Source organism: Oscarella lobularis, chromosome 3 (assembly GCF_947507565.1).
Source record: "Oscarella lobularis chromosome 3, ooOscLobu1.1, whole genome shotgun sequence".
Classification (NCBI taxonomy): Eukaryota; Metazoa; Porifera; class Homoscleromorpha; order Homosclerophorida; family Oscarellidae; genus Oscarella; species Oscarella lobularis.
Window position 1 is genome coordinate 3328707 of NC_089177.1, and position 13231 is coordinate 3341937.

The window sequence follows — 13231 nt, forward strand, 5'->3', positions numbered from 1 at the left end:
CGCATTCCGACGCGCACCACGTGGCTCGCATCTCTTCTTCTCAAGGCGAAATGGTGCGTTCTCGCTATTTCTCGTCTCTTTGACCGCGTTGCTTATTTGCAACTTTTTCCAGGTCTTCAAACGTTTTGTAGAAATCGGTCGGGTGGCTTTTATTACGTGCGGTCCCGATACGGGAAAACTGTGCGTTATCGTCGATCTCGTAGACCAGAAGCGGGTAAGAAACGCGTCGCTTATTCGAAAAACTCATTTCGACGCACGATACGCCGCTTCCGCGTCCAACGCGTCGCGTTTCTGGACCGGGGCCCCTCTTGAGGAAACTCTAATTTCTTTAGGCTCTCGTTGACGGCCCGTGTTCGGGAGTAATACGACAGGCGTTGAACATCAAAAGCCTAGCGCTGACGGACATAATGATCAAGGTGGCTCCCTCTCAAGGCACGAGCGGCATACGAAGAATCTGGAAGGCGAACGAAGTCAGCGAACAATGGGAAAAAACGAGCTGGGCAAAGCGATTGGCCATGAAGGCGAAGCGCGTCAAAGCGACCGATTTCGAGCGTTTCAAAATCAAAGTGGCAAAACAACAGGTGAGAGAGGGGAAAAAATCTGATTATCGATTATTGATTATTGATTCGTCGTGAAGAAATCGAGAGTGATTCGATCGAAGGTGAAGAAGCTGAAGAAGGAAGCGGGAGCAGAGGGACAGTAGTGAAATAGTGTGTTCCAATTTCAAATAAAACATCCTGTCAAATTGGTCTTAGAAGAAGAACGGCGTCGCTTAGTATGTAGTAGGGTCGAAAGATGTCTCCTTCCGAAAAATAGGGTAGTCGCGTCCAGGCTATGACGTCAAAACCTGCGGGTTTCAATATTTCATCGGCGAGCGTTTCTAGGCTCTTTTCGAATTTTCGTTCGTTGATTTCGATTTTTTCCGTCGGTTTGACTTGCCTGGGTCCTTTCATGAGAAATGAAGCGAAGGGAAGAACGACGGCCATTAGGAGAATGCCATTGTCCTTTTCTAAACCCGCGTGCATCTGTTGTAGCAAAGAGAGTGGCTTGTCGCAACGATCTAGAACATTTAGAAAGCTTATGACGTCGAATGGACGTTCCTTTTCCCATTCAAAGACTCCAAGGAGTCTAAAAGAGAAAAAGAATTGAAACTGAACTTTTTTAGTGAAGGTGAGCCCACTTGAATCCTTGCTCTTTCAGTCTCCACTGCATTAGTAGAGACGCTTCGGTTGCGTATATGCCAGGCCCGAAGACCTGTTCTAATTGCTTTGTTGCGTTTCCGTCTCCTGCGCCTATGTCTAGTACTTTGATAGGCGTCTTCCTTTGATTCTTGTATTTGTCGAGCTGGAGAAGTTTCCTTAGGTGGTCCGCTGATAGAACGAACGTTTTGCCTCGATTTAGTAAGCTATAACACTTATTAATTAAACAAGTGCCTCTTCATATAATTATTTAAATTATTGCTAACCCATTCATGTCGGGCAAAGACATGAATAATCCGAGTATTAGCATGAGGATTCTGTAGAGAAATTGCAGGCAGAAACGATTCGATTTCTTCTCAGAAGAGTCCAGATATTTTTGACTTGCGTCGTCGCAGTGACATTGAACGAACGTGTCCCTCAGACTTTGACTCAACTCGTCCAGTTCGCAGTGGTACCACTGTAAAAATTCAAGTAGACAAATAGAAAAAGGCCTTAGGGGTTTGATTTGCCTTTTGCAGATCTTCTTTCGGACGGTTTTCGTCTTCCAGAAGCCTCGTTAGCAGTAATCTGGTGCTGGGTCTCATCGTCGCCTAACGTACGCTAGAAACGAACAATAAGGTGAAGATGAGAAGATGTGAGGCGAGGATCGGCCGAGCATACATAATGCAATTTAATTCAATTTTTTAAAAATTAGAAACGACCTCCTTGAAAGAGGCCTCGCGTATTTAGCGCACGCTAAATAAAAAATCCAACCTCAATTTCTCACGATGAAGTCATCACGATGATGTCCGCTGATTCGGCTGCGGCAACATCGTCGGCCCGATGCGTCGACTGTATTCCGACCGACGTTCACAAATGCCTAGGCGAACCGACCGAATTCGACGAAGTTCTTCGTCTGGGCGGCCCTCGTGACGACGATCGTTCGGGAGGGCCCCTTCCGGACTCATCGCGCGCCTCGTCACCATCGTCCACCACCTCGTCGTCGTCGTCGTCGTCGTCGTGCTTCCAAGTGTCCGGCTCAGCCGTTCTCTATCTCCTCGCCGGATGCATCGTCTTATTCATATTCAAAGGCTACCTTCGCGTCGTTCTTGTCTGGCTCGAAAGTCTCCCCATTTGGCAAGGGGGTCTCGTCTTTCTTCTTCTCTTCACAATCGTCTCCTTTCCAATGGCATTCGGCTATATCGTCTTCAACGTCGCCGCCGGCTATTTGTACGGACTCGCGCTCGGCTTCCTGATCGTTTCCGGGTCGGTGGCGTGCGGCTCGACGCTCGCCTTTCTCGTCTGTCGCCACTGGCTCAAGGACTATGTCGAGTCGAAGTTGCAGTCGGCTCACCTCAAAGCCGTCATGCGCGTCGTCGAGGGACGCAACGGTTGGAAAGTCGTCGCTCTGACGCGTCTCACGCCAATTCCGTTTGGACTCCAAAACGGATTGTTCGCTGTAAGATAAATAAGATAAATAATTAATTACCCGTTATATCGCACATGGCCTGTAAAAGTGCTGACTGTTTTATATAAGTGCATGCTCTTGTTCCTGACTTTGCAACAGACGCATAGGGTAGTAGCACGTTTTAATGGCAATAATGGGCGTGACCCCCACGGCACAGCCAGCTGCTGATAGGTAGATTTTAGCCATTTTAGGAGTCCAAACTAGCCTATACTCAAAGTAGCCGCGAATGAAGCTTTTTCTGCGTCTGTAATGCGGTGTTTTATAAACTGTGCATACTTGCGTCCACATCTACTTAGAAGCGCATGTGCTTATAAAAAAAGTACTGTAACGACACCCACTTTTACCTAATAGATTAATGTATTTATCGCTTATAAAAAAAGTACAGTAACTAATCAGTTACGCCTACGTTTACCTAACAAATCAATATTTATTTCTAGATTACGAATATGACCCTGACGCGCTTTCTTACCGCGTCTGTGGTCGGCCTGCTTCCGACGCAGGTTCTCAACGCGTACATGGGCACGAGCGTTCGATCCATGGAAGACGTGATGGCCGATAAGGTGAACGGCTACCTGATGTTTCTTCTCCAGGTAACAATCAGCGTTCTTCTCATGATCTACGTCATTCGACGCGCGAGACGCGAATTGAATCGCGCGTGTCAACAGCAGGACGTCGAGACGGGAAATCGAATTCTTACTGTAGAACCGAGTCTATTGCGCGTCACTTCGCATCATAGTCTGGTGAATTTGAATGGGAAGAGTAGTGGTAAGTTCGATCCCTATGGGATATTAAAGGCAAAGCAGACAAAGCATCATCGTTCCATATCTGCTTCCGCTGTCTTGGCCCGGATGGATGTCGTTGATGATGATGATGATGATGTGCACTAAGAGGTTGTCTTTTTTCTTGGTGTCCTATTTTCGACTAAAAGTTTCTCTCAAGTTTATTTCTACGTGAGAAAATAAAAAACATCCCCGGACATGCACTCCACTTGGTCACAGTCACAGTCAAAACATTCAACCCCTTTTTTAAATTAAAATTTGCCAGAATGGCTTCTAATCCAAAGTTGATATCTACTTGAAAGTCATTCCTCGTGACAAAAGAAAAGATAAAGAGAGATGATTTTTTTCTTGCACAGTGAGGAGAGAGAGAGAGATGAACAATCTATTGAACAGATTGATTTGGTCTTTGTCTTTTTACGATGAGTCTTCCTGACTGAAAACGAAACGGATAATATGAAGGTTCGATTAAATAATTAATTAGCTCACATCGTCACATGACATGTTGTACTCTTTGAGTACACTCCTACATCTCCTAGCCACGCTAGAAAAATAATAAGATAATATTAAGATAAAGAGACCCGTATTGGAATATCAATTTTTTTGGTTCCTACATTTGAGGGGCTAGCGCTTTTTGATAGAGACTCGTTGCCAGCAAAAAGGCAAGAGCTCCAACGCCCATGGAAAATCCCTTATGGTATACTAGCGATTCGACTAAGGAGAGCTAAGGGAGACGAGCAATAGAACAATAATTCTCTTTTTCCGGTCTTAGCGCCTTGCATTGCTTTCCGAGTCCGTGAGCCATCCTAGACCGGTTACGAACGTCCAAACGCACAGTACGACCATAAAAACTGAAGTAAGCGTCAGTGGAAACGAGCGGAAGTGCGGAGAGAACGAGAACCTTTCCATTTGAATGCATCCGGTTGCAGCGAGCTTATGCACTCCATCAGTCGCTGTTCAAACACTCGTAGATCTGCTAAACGTCGGTCAGATGGAAAGTGGAGCCGTGTATTCCTACCTTCTGCTTGGTCTATGACTAAGGACATTTTGGTAGTCGATAGCCCGGATATCACGTTTAACCGATTATGTCTCAGTGGTGGAGAAGCGCCGGTTTTAGGTGCGTTTTCGTCGCGTCGATGCTGCTCGATTGTCGATGAGGATCTTTTAGAGGGCGCGGGTTGAGGGTTTAGCAGGGTGGGGCCTCTTTTGAGGTGTTTAATACGGTTTCGATGTTTTTCAGCTATTTGCGGTATTCGAATGTATGCGCGAGGATGCTGCGACGAGCACTGAAGCCCGAACCGAGAGCCGAAGCGCTGAAACAGGAACAGTCGACGATCAAATGCACGCCGTGGGAAGGAGGAAAGCCAAAACCCGGCGAAATGAGTAGGATACAAAAAAATCGCGAAGAAACTAGATACCATTTTTGGGACGTTTTAGAGCAATACGTCAGTGCCACTCAGTAGCGCCTAGGAGAAAAAACTCCCAATCTCATTGGTTCAATGTTGTACTTGTATTATGTATACAATAATTAGAAAAAAACAGATTCAAAATTTTTCTGGGTGTGTCTTCAGTTCTTCTAGGAGCCTTTCTTCAACGAATCCCTTCGTGGATTCGAGTGGAATCGGTAGATTGTAGCTCACAAAGCACTGTTTATTGCAACGCTTAGCTGAAAGGGAAACCAGTCAAAAGTGCGGCCGAGCTGTGATTGGTCGTCGGTTCGTGCACGTGTCGCGTACCTATTTTCTGGGAGAGAGCGCCCGATGATAGTTCGTCGAACGAGCCCAGTAATTTTGTCGTTATTGGCATGGTTTCCTGACGAAAAAAATTTTAGGTGATGTAGAAATTAATTTTTGCCTACGAAACGCGTCGGCATTGCGACGGCGAGGTCGGTGAACGTCGTTCGATCGCCGATCCATATTAGAAGGCTGTCTTTCATGCGAACAACGCGAAAGTAGATGTTCTGGTCAACGTTTCGCGCGGAGAAATCGTGTATTCCTATACGAGGCTCGAGTTCGGAAGACATGGGGTCCTACGGGGTTCTCGAAACGCACCTAGACGCCCGGATAGGAAATGGAAGAGGACGAAGAAAAACCCAAGCCGGCTAAAATACCGAAGACAACGAAAGCATCCGACAAGCGTCTGATAGTCGTGTTGGAAAACTGCTCATTAGAAACCGTGAAAGTAAACCGGGGGGACCCCGATTCTCGGTTCTCGGCCGAAACTCCTCTACTGTAGTGTGGAAAAAAATTCGAACTCCTGAACTGCGACGATCATAAGAGCATCCTTAGAAGAAACGGTCGCGATCTCAGTTCAGCTCGACCGGATATAACTCACCAGGCGAGATGGGAGCCTCGAGCTAATTCTGATTAGCAAATTGCTCTCTTTGTTCTAGTGTCTTCTCATGTTGCTCGATAGTCCGCTCAATAGAGCCGGTCATCTTCAAGTGTTTCTTCATACGGAGAGAAATGTTCTCATTGAGATTAGCCCTCATACGAGAATACCTCGAACGTTTCCTCGATTTTGTGGACTCATGGGTAGAATTTTTGGATTTTTTTGTTGTTGTCGTGGTAAAAATTGGGTGTTTGTTCTTTTCTCTAGTACAGCTGCTTCATAAGCTGAGCATTAGGGCAGCCGATGGGCCGAAAAAGCTTCTCAAAGTTCGTTACGCGCGATGTTTTGCCTGTGAAATAATTTAATTGATCTAGGTGATTAAAAATCCCGTAACGGATCATTTTCCAACTGGATGCAAAAAAATATGTACAGTAAAATGAATGGCAAAGGGATTTGGGATTTGTGTGGTATGGATCTTTTTTTTTTCTAAGGCACGTCATTTCAAGCTGAAAAATGTGTCAAAATGAGAGAATATGCAGCGGAAATAGAAGAGCCAATTGTCTTTGTCGTCGGAGCAATGGCTCACGGACGGGTATGGCATGCATGCATGGAATCAATGTAATGAAGCCAATTCGTGTTGTTTTTGTTCCACAAAAAGGTTTCTGTTGATTATACGGAAGATGACGTAGCCATCAGCGAATATCCTTTATCTGCGGCTCTGACTTGCACGAAACTTTGCTGCGCGTTCGAAGACGCGTGGAACGTCGTTTGAAATAATAATACTAATAATCATAATACCACGCCCTTATGAACTCACGCCCTAGCCACGTGCCTCAAGGCCAATTCAATAATTTCTGTACGGGACGTTTCGAGTGACGCCCCCGCGAGAAAGGGGTCTCTCACTTCCCCCTCCCCCGAATCCTGTCGTCTCCCCCTCCCTTCTTCGTGCACGAACGAGCCGCGAGTAGTCGTCCGGCGAATCGCAGCGACATGCTAACGGAAGACGAAGCCCTGTCGTGGTTCAAATCGTCGCCCGGATCGAGTCGAATCGATTTCCTGTGTCGCGTTCTGCGTTTCTGCTCGCCTCTCGAACTTCGCTATCTCGCCGTCGTTCTCGAGGACGTCTGCCGCAAGGATCACCACGAACTGCAGAACATCGAGCACCAACTGAACAATGTCGTCGCGTTTTCGAGCCTCGCAGAGGCCGTCGATTCGGGGCTCTCGCTTCTCGACAAAGCGACGCGTCACAAGCTCTTGACGGCACTCGCTCTTCTCCGCTCGGACAATCGATCGATCGGCGAGAAACTCTTCGACGTGCTCCTGCACAGTCTCGAACCGAATGGAACGCTCAAGGAAGACGCGATCGTCTACGAAGAGGCGCTCTTACTCCTACTCATGGCCGCCAATCATCCCGCATTCCGTTTCGATCATCGTAAGCGACTTTGGCAGAGGATCGAGCAATTTTCGAAAGGATCGACGGTCAGTCGAGACGCGTCGCGCGCCGTACGATCTCTTTTACGTCTTTCTAGACGCCCTACGAAGAGAAATCCGAGTCGAGTCGCTCCTCATCGAAAGGTGAGCCCCCCCCTCGAATGTTTTCCGCTCGTTCGCTCGTCGAAAACGCGCGGAAATGTGTCGCCTAGTGACGCGATGGCTCGAAACGATCGACGTGACGGGAATTCAAAAGCGATCGGGGCAGAAAAAAGACTTCGAGTTCACTATGGAGGTAAGGGGGCGTGGGCGTGGCAGGGAGGATCTGACTGGTACAAGAGCCCGCGACAAAGGTCACGCGCATTTCTATATCTCTCGTTCATTGGTATTCTGTGTTCTAAGGTTCAATGGTCGGACGGTAGCACTTCTATTGTTTCGAAGACCTACTTGGAGTTATTTGATTTTCAACATAAGGTTTTTTTTTATGCGCGCGCGCTAGGAATTTTGGGAGGATGGGTTATCTATGCATATTTAGCTTCTCAATGCTTTTCCGGCGGAAGGGGGGCAGGTGAATAAGAAGAATCGTATCATCCCCTTTCTTCCTGGTGAGAAAATTGAAATGTTTTATTCTTTGGTGAAATTCATTTCTTTATTAGGGAGAAAAATTTTGTCGACGATTACTCCAAGAGAATTGGCCGAAAAACGGTTGCCCGAAATCGCAGACTACGCTCAGTAAAAGAATAATTCTATAGCATTTATATCCATAATTATTGATTTTTTGAAAGGAAACTCGTTGAACTTCCTCGTCACGTGTCGCAATCGTCTCTCGTGTTGGAATTTTTCGAAGCCGAACACGTGGATTTCGACGGAACTGTTCCGGACGGTGGGGACGCGTAATGACTAATGAAAATAATAGTCTATTCTTTTTATTAGCTCTAGCGGAGGCGTGGAAAGACGTCGTACTTCCGTCGAAGTCAAACTCGCTCTATTCCTTCACCGATCACGTGGGTAGTGAAGAGGAGAATAGGGAGGAGGAGGAGACGGCAACCAAAGAAGAGGATCACGGTGACGGAAACTTTGCCTCCGCAGATACTAATGATAACGATGGTGACGGCGACGGCAACGACGTTTTCTCTCCTGGAGCCACGTCTGCACAAGGTACAGTTTTTTATTTTGATTACTGTCTCTCCCTTGTTTATTTTGAGAATGTATATACATATATATATATATATATATATATATATAGGGGGTGGGTTCCCTCTCACTATTATCTTTCTAGATTCCTATATTTATTACAATGACACGGAAGATGACGCCGCCAAAGCCGTACCTCTGATCGGGGCTCCTCCCGCCGCTCTATATCATTCCTTCTATCCCGGCGCGCCTCCTCTTCCGCCAATGTATTTTCCGCCGCAAGGCGGCAATTTTTCCTTTCGTCCACCCCCATTCGCTCCGCCGCCGTCGCCCCATCACTCGATTCCTCCTTACCCCCACCACCCTTACTTCAACAAACTTCCACATCAACTCCATAGCAACCGTCATTCGTATCCGTCGCCCCAACCGCGTAGCAACACGCGATCGCCACGGCAACGTCAACATCCTCCAGTAGTGGAAGACGATCGACGTTCGTCGCCCAGTCCGACGTCATCGAGCGGAAGCGCTCCTACGTCGCAATTTAGGAACAAAGTAACGTTATCGGCGACGTCTTCCTTGTCGTCGCCCGTTGGCAATCGACAGAGGAAGTCGTCGTCGTCGAGTCCCGGACCGAAGCCCCATTCGTCTGACGTGAAGACGTTTTACGATTGGCTGAAATCGTTGAGACTTCACAAGTATTATAAGAAGTTTGGAGACGTGTCGTTTGAAGAGGTTTGGAATGTGACTAAATTAATTAAATTAGGGGGGAATAATTGGTGATTGCGAAATAGATTTGTCAATTTTCCGAAGAGGATTTGGAGTCGCTCGGTCTCACTGAGGGTCCAAGACGAAAGTTTATAAAGAATCGAGAATTTTTAAAGTAGAAACTCAGCGGGGGCCCTTTTGCGAAACGCGCTTTTCTCAGTTCCCTTCTCTCTCTTCTTAGAAATAACCCCGATTTTAAAGGCTTCGAAGAGAACGGCAGTCATCCGTCTCTTCACAAAAGCCAATCGGATCTTGATTTGGATTCGTTGAGCATGAGCGAAGCGTCGACGAGCCTCCAGGAACTCCGAGTCGACGCGGCGGCGGGCGAAGAGGAGGATGAGGAAAACGACAAGAAAAAACGAGACGAAACAGCGGCGGCGGCGGCGGCAATTACAGAAAGCGACCCGCCTCTGGTAAGCGAAACGTTTCCTTACGACGACAGCGAAGGAAGATTCGGCGATATTGGGACGCAAAACAAGGCTGTCGGCATGCCTCCCTATTCCGCTTCTTTCGTTCTTCCTCCGCATGCCATGTATCGGTTGAACGAGGCTCTTCTCTATCCGCCGCCGCCGCTGCCGCCTTTTCATCAGAGCGTCTACGGTGGACCGCCTTTTCACGCGAGTTTTGTGCCTGTGCAACAGCAGCATCAGCGTCAAACACAGGATCATCATCAGCAGCAGCAACAGCAGGGGCAGGGGCAACGTCAGCAGCAGGGACAACGGCCTGTGGCCAATTATATTGGGCCAAAAGAGAAATCGTGTTTTAACTGTGGAGAGATTGGTCACGTGGGTATTCAATGCACTCAATCCAAAGGAAAACTTAGCAGTAAGAAAAAGAAGAGGTATAAGACGAACGAGCTTTCTTTTAGTTCCTTTATTTAGGTTTTTCTATGAATCTAAGTTCTAAGCAGTTGGACGGGAAGAAATCTTGATGTCTCGCGTGCCTCAATAGCGGTCTCTCTCTTTTTTTTCGAGTATTTCTACTATAGTGTCCGCCACACAAGAAATCATAGTTCTTTATTATTATTATCAAAAACATTCATTAAACCTATTGCTATTCCTATACACCTCTCATTGATTCTTTCTCATTTCCACACGTAGTATGTGGCTGTGCGGAATTCTCACTAGCAGTGTGTAGCGTACTGTATTTTTTTTTCTTGCATCAACCAAGTCCATATTTTTTTATATGCTTTGGGAAGGTGCCTGCTTAATTAATTAATTAATTAATTGCTGGAGTTTAGCTTTTGTACAGAACGATCTTTTAGCGAATGAAGTGCGGCACCGCGCCGTCGTCGCCGGCGACGAGGCAGCGCACGCTAGCTAAATGACACTACTGTAAATGACACGGGTTTTTGTACGTTTCTTTTCGTCCAGTACTCGAAAAGTGGATTCGAGTTATTGTCTCAATTTAGTCAAGTACGAAGGCGACAATGCGATTTAATTTCGAGCTCGTTTTCGCTCAGAAATCACGACTACGAGCACTATCTCTGCGCTCTCTTACTTCCGTCGCGATATCGGGATGACGTTATTGCTCTTAGAGCGTTCAACGTTGAGCTAGCTAAGGTGCACTTGCAAAAAGACTTTCAACACACAAAAAAAATAATCCCTTCTCCTCCAGATTCGAAGTTCCATCACGGACAAAACGACAGGAAAACTTCGAATTCAATTTTGGCACGAAGCAATAGAAAATGTGTATAAGGTGCATAGCAAACTGAGATATCCCCATCTCATTTAGTAGACATTGACACTTTGGTTAGCACTGGGGTTCTTTTCCTTCCTAGCTGACTCCGCCTCAGCATCCCGTAGCCACGTCATTGTGCCGAGCTATCGAGCGTAAAAAATTGACGAAACGATGGCTGGCAAATATTATTGAAGCGCGAGTAGGAGACAGAGACGCGATTGCACTCACTGTGTAATAGAATAACAAGCCAGCGTTCTTCAGAACGAAAACCTTGACGATAAACCTTACCGCAATCTCAAAGAAGTAGAAGAATACGGCGAAAAAACGACGTCGTCTCTTTTCTATTTGACTCTCGAAACAATGGGTGGGGGAAAACGTTGCAAAACGATCTGAAATTTTAGTTCTGCTGTATATTCAGATATTGCTAATGTTCACGCTGATCACGCAGCCAGTCATCTTGGCAAAGCAGAAGCGATTGTGACACTGCTAAGGGCAACGCCCTATCACAGTCGATACAGGAGAGTCTTCTTGCCACAAGACATACTTCTTCTAGTAAGGAACTGTTGGAAGACGATTCAAAACGTGGGATAATATTTTGGGTCTTTTAGCATAGCGTTTCTCACGAGGACGTCATTCGAGGGAAGTCGAGTAAAGGCGTCAAGGATGTTGTCTTTGATTTGGCGAGTCAGGCGAATAGTCATCTCGAGACTGTGAGATTTAATTAATAATAATTGAAAATTTTTATTTTGAGGTCTTTAGGCAAAGTCTCTATCTGGAAAACTTCCGCAGTCAGCCAAACTCGCTCTTTTGCCCTTCGTAAGTTTATACGTATCTCTTCTTTTTTTGTCTGAAATTTTTTTAGGTTCCTTGCGAAATGTTCTTGCGAAATATTCAACGTCTCGATTTTGACATCTTCGATCGAAAGTTGCAAATTCGCTCGACTACACTTCCGGCATCGTTGCTATGGCAAAGGATTCGCTATTATTGGTCGTGATAAAAAAAAATTATCTCTCGTAACGCACGCGACATTGACCATGGCCGATCGTGCACGAAAAAAGTCGCGAGAAAGAAAGAAATCCTCGTCATCCGACGCTAAATCTGCTCCAGTAGTAGATTTAGTAGCTAATCCGATGGCGCACATCGAGACTTTGTGAGCGAGGGCCCCCCATTTCGACGAGTTTCGCGAAGAGACGCTTTTTTTTTCTAGCTACGAGTATGCGCCTCCCGGAATGGTCAAGGTGAGAATCGTAAGCCGTTGATTTGCGCCAGAAGGAGTCTCATCTTTTGCAGGAAGAAGAAGAAAAACCCGAAGATTGTATCCCCGATCTTCCTCAAAACGAAGAAGCGAGAAAATTCCTAGCGCAGGCGCCGTCGAAAGGACTCTGGATGCCGCTTGGAAAGGAAGTCAAAGTCATGCAATGTAATAATTAATTAAAAAGAAAAAACGAATTACGCCAATGAAGTAAATCCGGGGTTTTCTCAGGTTGGAGATGCAAGGCTTACGGTCACAGAACGGGAGACAGAGAATGTCCGTTCTTTCTTAGTGGAAATTCCGCTTTGGAAAAAATTAGAACTGTAAATTGACGCTAGTAGTCGTTTTGCTTCATTGTGGACGACTAATTAAAAGCGATGCAGGCTCACGAAGATCCCATGCACAATTATCTGAAAAATACAAAGCGGCAGGAAAAATTAGCAAAGTGAGTAAAAACACAAAAAGAGATTTTAATTAAAAATGCTAATTTTTTCTCGAGGGTGGAACGATTGAAAGCGTTGCTAAATGAAGCGACGTCGAGCGATTCGGACTCCCCTTCGCAATCCGAAGACGAGAGGCCAACGAAGAAGAAAAAGAGACGAGACAGCGAGAAAGATCGTCGGGAAGATATTTCAAAGAGAAAGCGTCACAAGAAGAAGGAAAAGAAGAAAGAGAGAAAAAGCGAAAGCACTCGTCGCCGTAAAAGATAAGATAAGCACGTGATCCCTTTCCCCCTTCCCCTACAAACCCATGATCTCATTTTAAATTTTGACCGAAACTTCTACGATTTTTGCACGGGAGTTCGCCTGTCTCTTAGCAACAATTCGCGCGCCTCTTCGGAATGTTTGTGCTGCACTTTGTCGAAATGACGTAGCATTGCTTCGAAATCGACTCTCTGTAGCAGTCGAGTTCGTCTCGACTCCACCTCTTTCTTTTTTCTATAAGAAGAAGAAGAAAAGGTTTGAAGGTATTTTCGTTTTTTTTCTCCCCCCCTTTGACCCGTTTTCTCTCACTGTTGCACTTCCGTTTGAGCCTGGGGAATGCAACCAAGTCGATTATGTAGAGAAGTAAATGCGGACGTCTGCGGCAAAAGCATGAGCAGGCCGTAGAGCGACTTGAGAAGATGCCGGTGTTTCTCCGGTTCGAGCAACTGGAGACGAAGATCTGGCACAAAAAAAAAAGATAAGAGAGAGAGGAAAAAAAACCCATCTAGACC

At 46.2% G+C, this 13231-nt stretch overlaps 8 protein-coding genes across 10 annotated transcripts in view; 5 read left to right on the forward strand and 3 right to left on the reverse strand.

The window, feature by feature from the left end:
* The first annotated feature begins 1 nt into the window (after position 1).
* On the forward strand, positions 2 to 748 carry LOC136184463 (large ribosomal subunit protein eL14-like). Its single transcript, XM_065971374.1, has 4 exons — positions 2 to 53; positions 113 to 214; positions 333 to 581; positions 638 to 748. The coding sequence occupies exons 1-4, from the start codon at positions 51 to 53 to the stop codon at positions 701 to 703; spliced, it is 420 nt and encodes a 139-aa protein (XP_065827446.1). The 5' UTR covers positions 2 to 50; the 3' UTR covers positions 704 to 748.
* On the reverse strand, positions 597 to 1787 carry LOC136184452 (protein-L-histidine N-pros-methyltransferase-like). The gene is made up of 4 exons (XM_065971362.1): positions 1709 to 1787; positions 1466 to 1656; positions 1181 to 1405; positions 597 to 1128 (listed from the first exon to the last, which is right to left on the reverse strand). Exons 1-4 carry the CDS (start codon positions 1781 to 1783, stop codon positions 741 to 743), a joined length of 879 nt encoding a protein of 292 aa, XP_065827434.1. The 5' UTR covers positions 1784 to 1787; the 3' UTR covers positions 597 to 740.
* Positions 1788 to 1940: 153 nt separating this feature from the next.
* Positions 1941 to 3622, forward strand: LOC136184443 (transmembrane protein 64-like). Of its 2 annotated transcripts, XM_065971351.1 has the most exons (3): positions 1941 to 2637; positions 3084 to 3536; positions 3586 to 3622. In XM_065971351.1, the coding sequence occupies exons 1-2, from the start codon at positions 1981 to 1983 to the stop codon at positions 3531 to 3533; spliced, it is 1107 nt and encodes a 368-aa protein (XP_065827423.1). In that variant the 5' UTR covers positions 1941 to 1980; the 3' UTR covers positions 3534 to 3536; positions 3586 to 3622. The 2 variants fall into 2 exon arrangements, with proteins under 2 accessions (XP_065827423.1, XP_065827422.1); XM_065971350.1 differs by having other exon boundaries at positions 3084 to 3622.
* On the reverse strand, positions 3569 to 4485 carry LOC136184465 (nuclear envelope phosphatase-regulatory subunit 1-like). Its single transcript, XM_065971375.1, has 6 exons — positions 4441 to 4485; positions 4324 to 4395; positions 4203 to 4273; positions 4037 to 4146; positions 3912 to 3966; positions 3569 to 3858 (listed from the first exon to the last, which is right to left on the reverse strand). Exons 1-6 carry the CDS (start codon positions 4466 to 4468, stop codon positions 3808 to 3810), a joined length of 387 nt encoding a protein of 128 aa, XP_065827447.1. The 5' UTR covers positions 4469 to 4485; the 3' UTR covers positions 3569 to 3807.
* A 970-nt stretch (positions 4486 to 5455) lies between these two features.
* On the forward strand, positions 5456 to 6548 carry LOC136184456 (ribosomal RNA small subunit methyltransferase NEP1-like). Its single transcript, XM_065971366.1, has 7 exons — positions 5456 to 5603; positions 5658 to 5759; positions 5815 to 5956; positions 6021 to 6079; positions 6128 to 6179; positions 6245 to 6345; positions 6412 to 6548. The coding sequence occupies exons 1-7, from the start codon at positions 5493 to 5495 to the stop codon at positions 6523 to 6525; spliced, it is 681 nt and encodes a 226-aa protein (XP_065827438.1). The 5' UTR covers positions 5456 to 5492; the 3' UTR covers positions 6526 to 6548.
* Positions 6549 to 6646: 98 nt separating this feature from the next.
* On the forward strand, positions 6647 to 10147 carry LOC136184422 (uncharacterized). The gene is made up of 12 exons (XM_065971324.1): positions 6647 to 7232; positions 7283 to 7328; positions 7397 to 7479; positions 7587 to 7658; positions 7720 to 7789; positions 7841 to 7916; positions 7970 to 8067; positions 8118 to 8342; positions 8464 to 9050; positions 9110 to 9198; positions 9265 to 9908; positions 9965 to 10147. The coding sequence occupies exons 1-12, from the start codon at positions 6744 to 6746 to the stop codon at positions 10012 to 10014; spliced, it is 2529 nt and encodes an 842-aa protein (XP_065827396.1). The 5' UTR covers positions 6647 to 6743; the 3' UTR covers positions 10015 to 10147.
* Positions 10148 to 10278: 131 nt separating this feature from the next.
* Positions 10279 to 13225, forward strand: LOC136184451 (NADH dehydrogenase (ubiquinone) complex I, assembly factor 6-like). 2 transcript variants are annotated; one of them, XM_065971361.1, is made up of 9 exons: positions 10279 to 10498; positions 10546 to 10645; positions 10701 to 10781; positions 10864 to 10962; positions 11025 to 11127; positions 11182 to 11315; positions 11372 to 11473; positions 11523 to 11579; positions 11626 to 11807. In XM_065971361.1, the coding sequence occupies exons 1-9, from the start codon at positions 10422 to 10424 to the stop codon at positions 11755 to 11757; spliced, it is 885 nt and encodes a 294-aa protein (XP_065827433.1). In that variant the 5' UTR covers positions 10279 to 10421; the 3' UTR covers positions 11758 to 11807. The 2 variants fall into 2 exon arrangements, with proteins under 2 accessions (XP_065827433.1, XP_065827432.1); XM_065971360.1 differs by lacking the exons at positions 10279 to 10498; positions 10546 to 10645; positions 10701 to 10781; positions 10864 to 10962; positions 11025 to 11127 and adding exons at positions 11971 to 12001; positions 12054 to 12183; positions 12247 to 12338; positions 12399 to 12460; positions 12515 to 13225 and having other exon boundaries at positions 11183 to 11315; positions 11626 to 11913.
* LOC136184426 (protein VAC14 homolog) overlaps positions 12716 to 13231 on the reverse strand; it is a gene marked incomplete in the record, with an annotated part of 3409 nt that continues 2893 nt past the window's right edge. The window contains 2 exon segments of the mRNA XM_065971329.1: positions 12716 to 12953; positions 13029 to 13179. Of these exon segments, the coding sequence (XP_065827401.1) occupies positions 12797 to 12953; positions 13029 to 13179 (308 nt within the window).

Bases quoted from the DNA above. Each gene is read 5' to 3' on its own strand.
- LOC136184463 (XM_065971374.1), top strand. The intron at 215-332 runs GTAAGAAACGCG...TAATTTCTTTAG, and splicing joins ATCTCGTAGACCAGAAGCGG to GCTCTCGTTGACGGCCCGTG. The intron at 582-637 runs GTGAGAGAGGGG...TTCGTCGTGAAG, and splicing joins TCAAAGTGGCAAAACAACAG to AAATCGAGAGTGATTCGATC.
- LOC136184452 (XM_065971362.1), bottom strand. From the start codon at position 1,783: ATGAGACCCAGCACCAGATTACTGCTAACGAGGCTTCTGGAAGACGAA. The intron at 1,657-1,708 runs GCAAATCAAACC...GAATTTTTACAG, and splicing joins CGAAAGAAGATCTGCAAAAG to TGGTACCACTGCGAACTGGA. The intron at 1,406-1,465 runs GTTAGCAATAAT...TAAGTGTTATAG, and splicing joins TCTTTGCCCGACATGAATGG to CTTACTAAATCGAGGCAAAA.
- LOC136184443 (XM_065971350.1), top strand. From the start codon at position 1,981: ATGATGTCCGCTGATTCGGCTGCGGCAACATCGTCGGCCCGATGCGTC. The intron at 2,638-3,083 runs GTAAGATAAATA...ATTTATTTCTAG, and splicing joins TCCAAAACGGATTGTTCGCT to ATTACGAATATGACCCTGAC.
- LOC136184465 (XM_065971375.1), bottom strand. From the start codon at position 4,468: ATGTCCTTAGTCATAGACCAAGCAGAAG. The intron at 4,274-4,323 runs GTTCTCGTTCTC...CGCTTACTTCAG, and splicing joins GGATGCATTCAAATGGAAAG to TTTTTATGGTCGTACTGTGC. The intron at 4,147-4,202 runs GCAAGGCGCTAA...CGTCTCCCTTAG, and splicing joins TCACGGACTCGGAAAGCAAT to CTCTCCTTAGTCGAATCGCT.
- LOC136184456 (XM_065971366.1), top strand. From the start codon at position 5,493: ATGGAAGAGGACGAAGAAAAACCCAAGCCGGCTAAAATACCGAAGACA. The intron at 5,604-5,657 runs GTAAACCGGGGG...CCTCTACTGTAG, and splicing joins GCTCATTAGAAACCGTGAAA to TGTGGAAAAAAATTCGAACT. The intron at 5,957-6,020 runs GTAGAATTTTTG...TCTTTTCTCTAG, and splicing joins TCGATTTTGTGGACTCATGG to TACAGCTGCTTCATAAGCTG.
- LOC136184422 (XM_065971324.1), top strand. From the start codon at position 6,744: ATGCTAACGGAAGACGAAGCCCTGTCGTGGTTCAAATCGTCGCCCGGA. The intron at 7,329-7,396 runs GTGAGCCCCCCC...TGTGTCGCCTAG, and splicing joins GAGTCGCTCCTCATCGAAAG to TGACGCGATGGCTCGAAACG. The intron at 7,917-7,969 runs GTAAAAGAATAA...ATTTTTTGAAAG, and splicing joins GAAATCGCAGACTACGCTCA to GAAACTCGTTGAACTTCCTC.
- LOC136184451 (XM_065971360.1), top strand. From the start codon at position 11,427: ATGTTGTCTTTGATTTGGCGAGTCAGGCGAATAGTCATCTCGAGACT. The intron at 11,474-11,522 runs GTGAGATTTAAT...TGAGGTCTTTAG, and splicing joins CGAATAGTCATCTCGAGACT to GCAAAGTCTCTATCTGGAAA. The intron at 11,914-11,970 runs GTGAGCGAGGGC...TTTTTTTTCTAG, and splicing joins ATGGCGCACATCGAGACTTT to CTACGAGTATGCGCCTCCCG.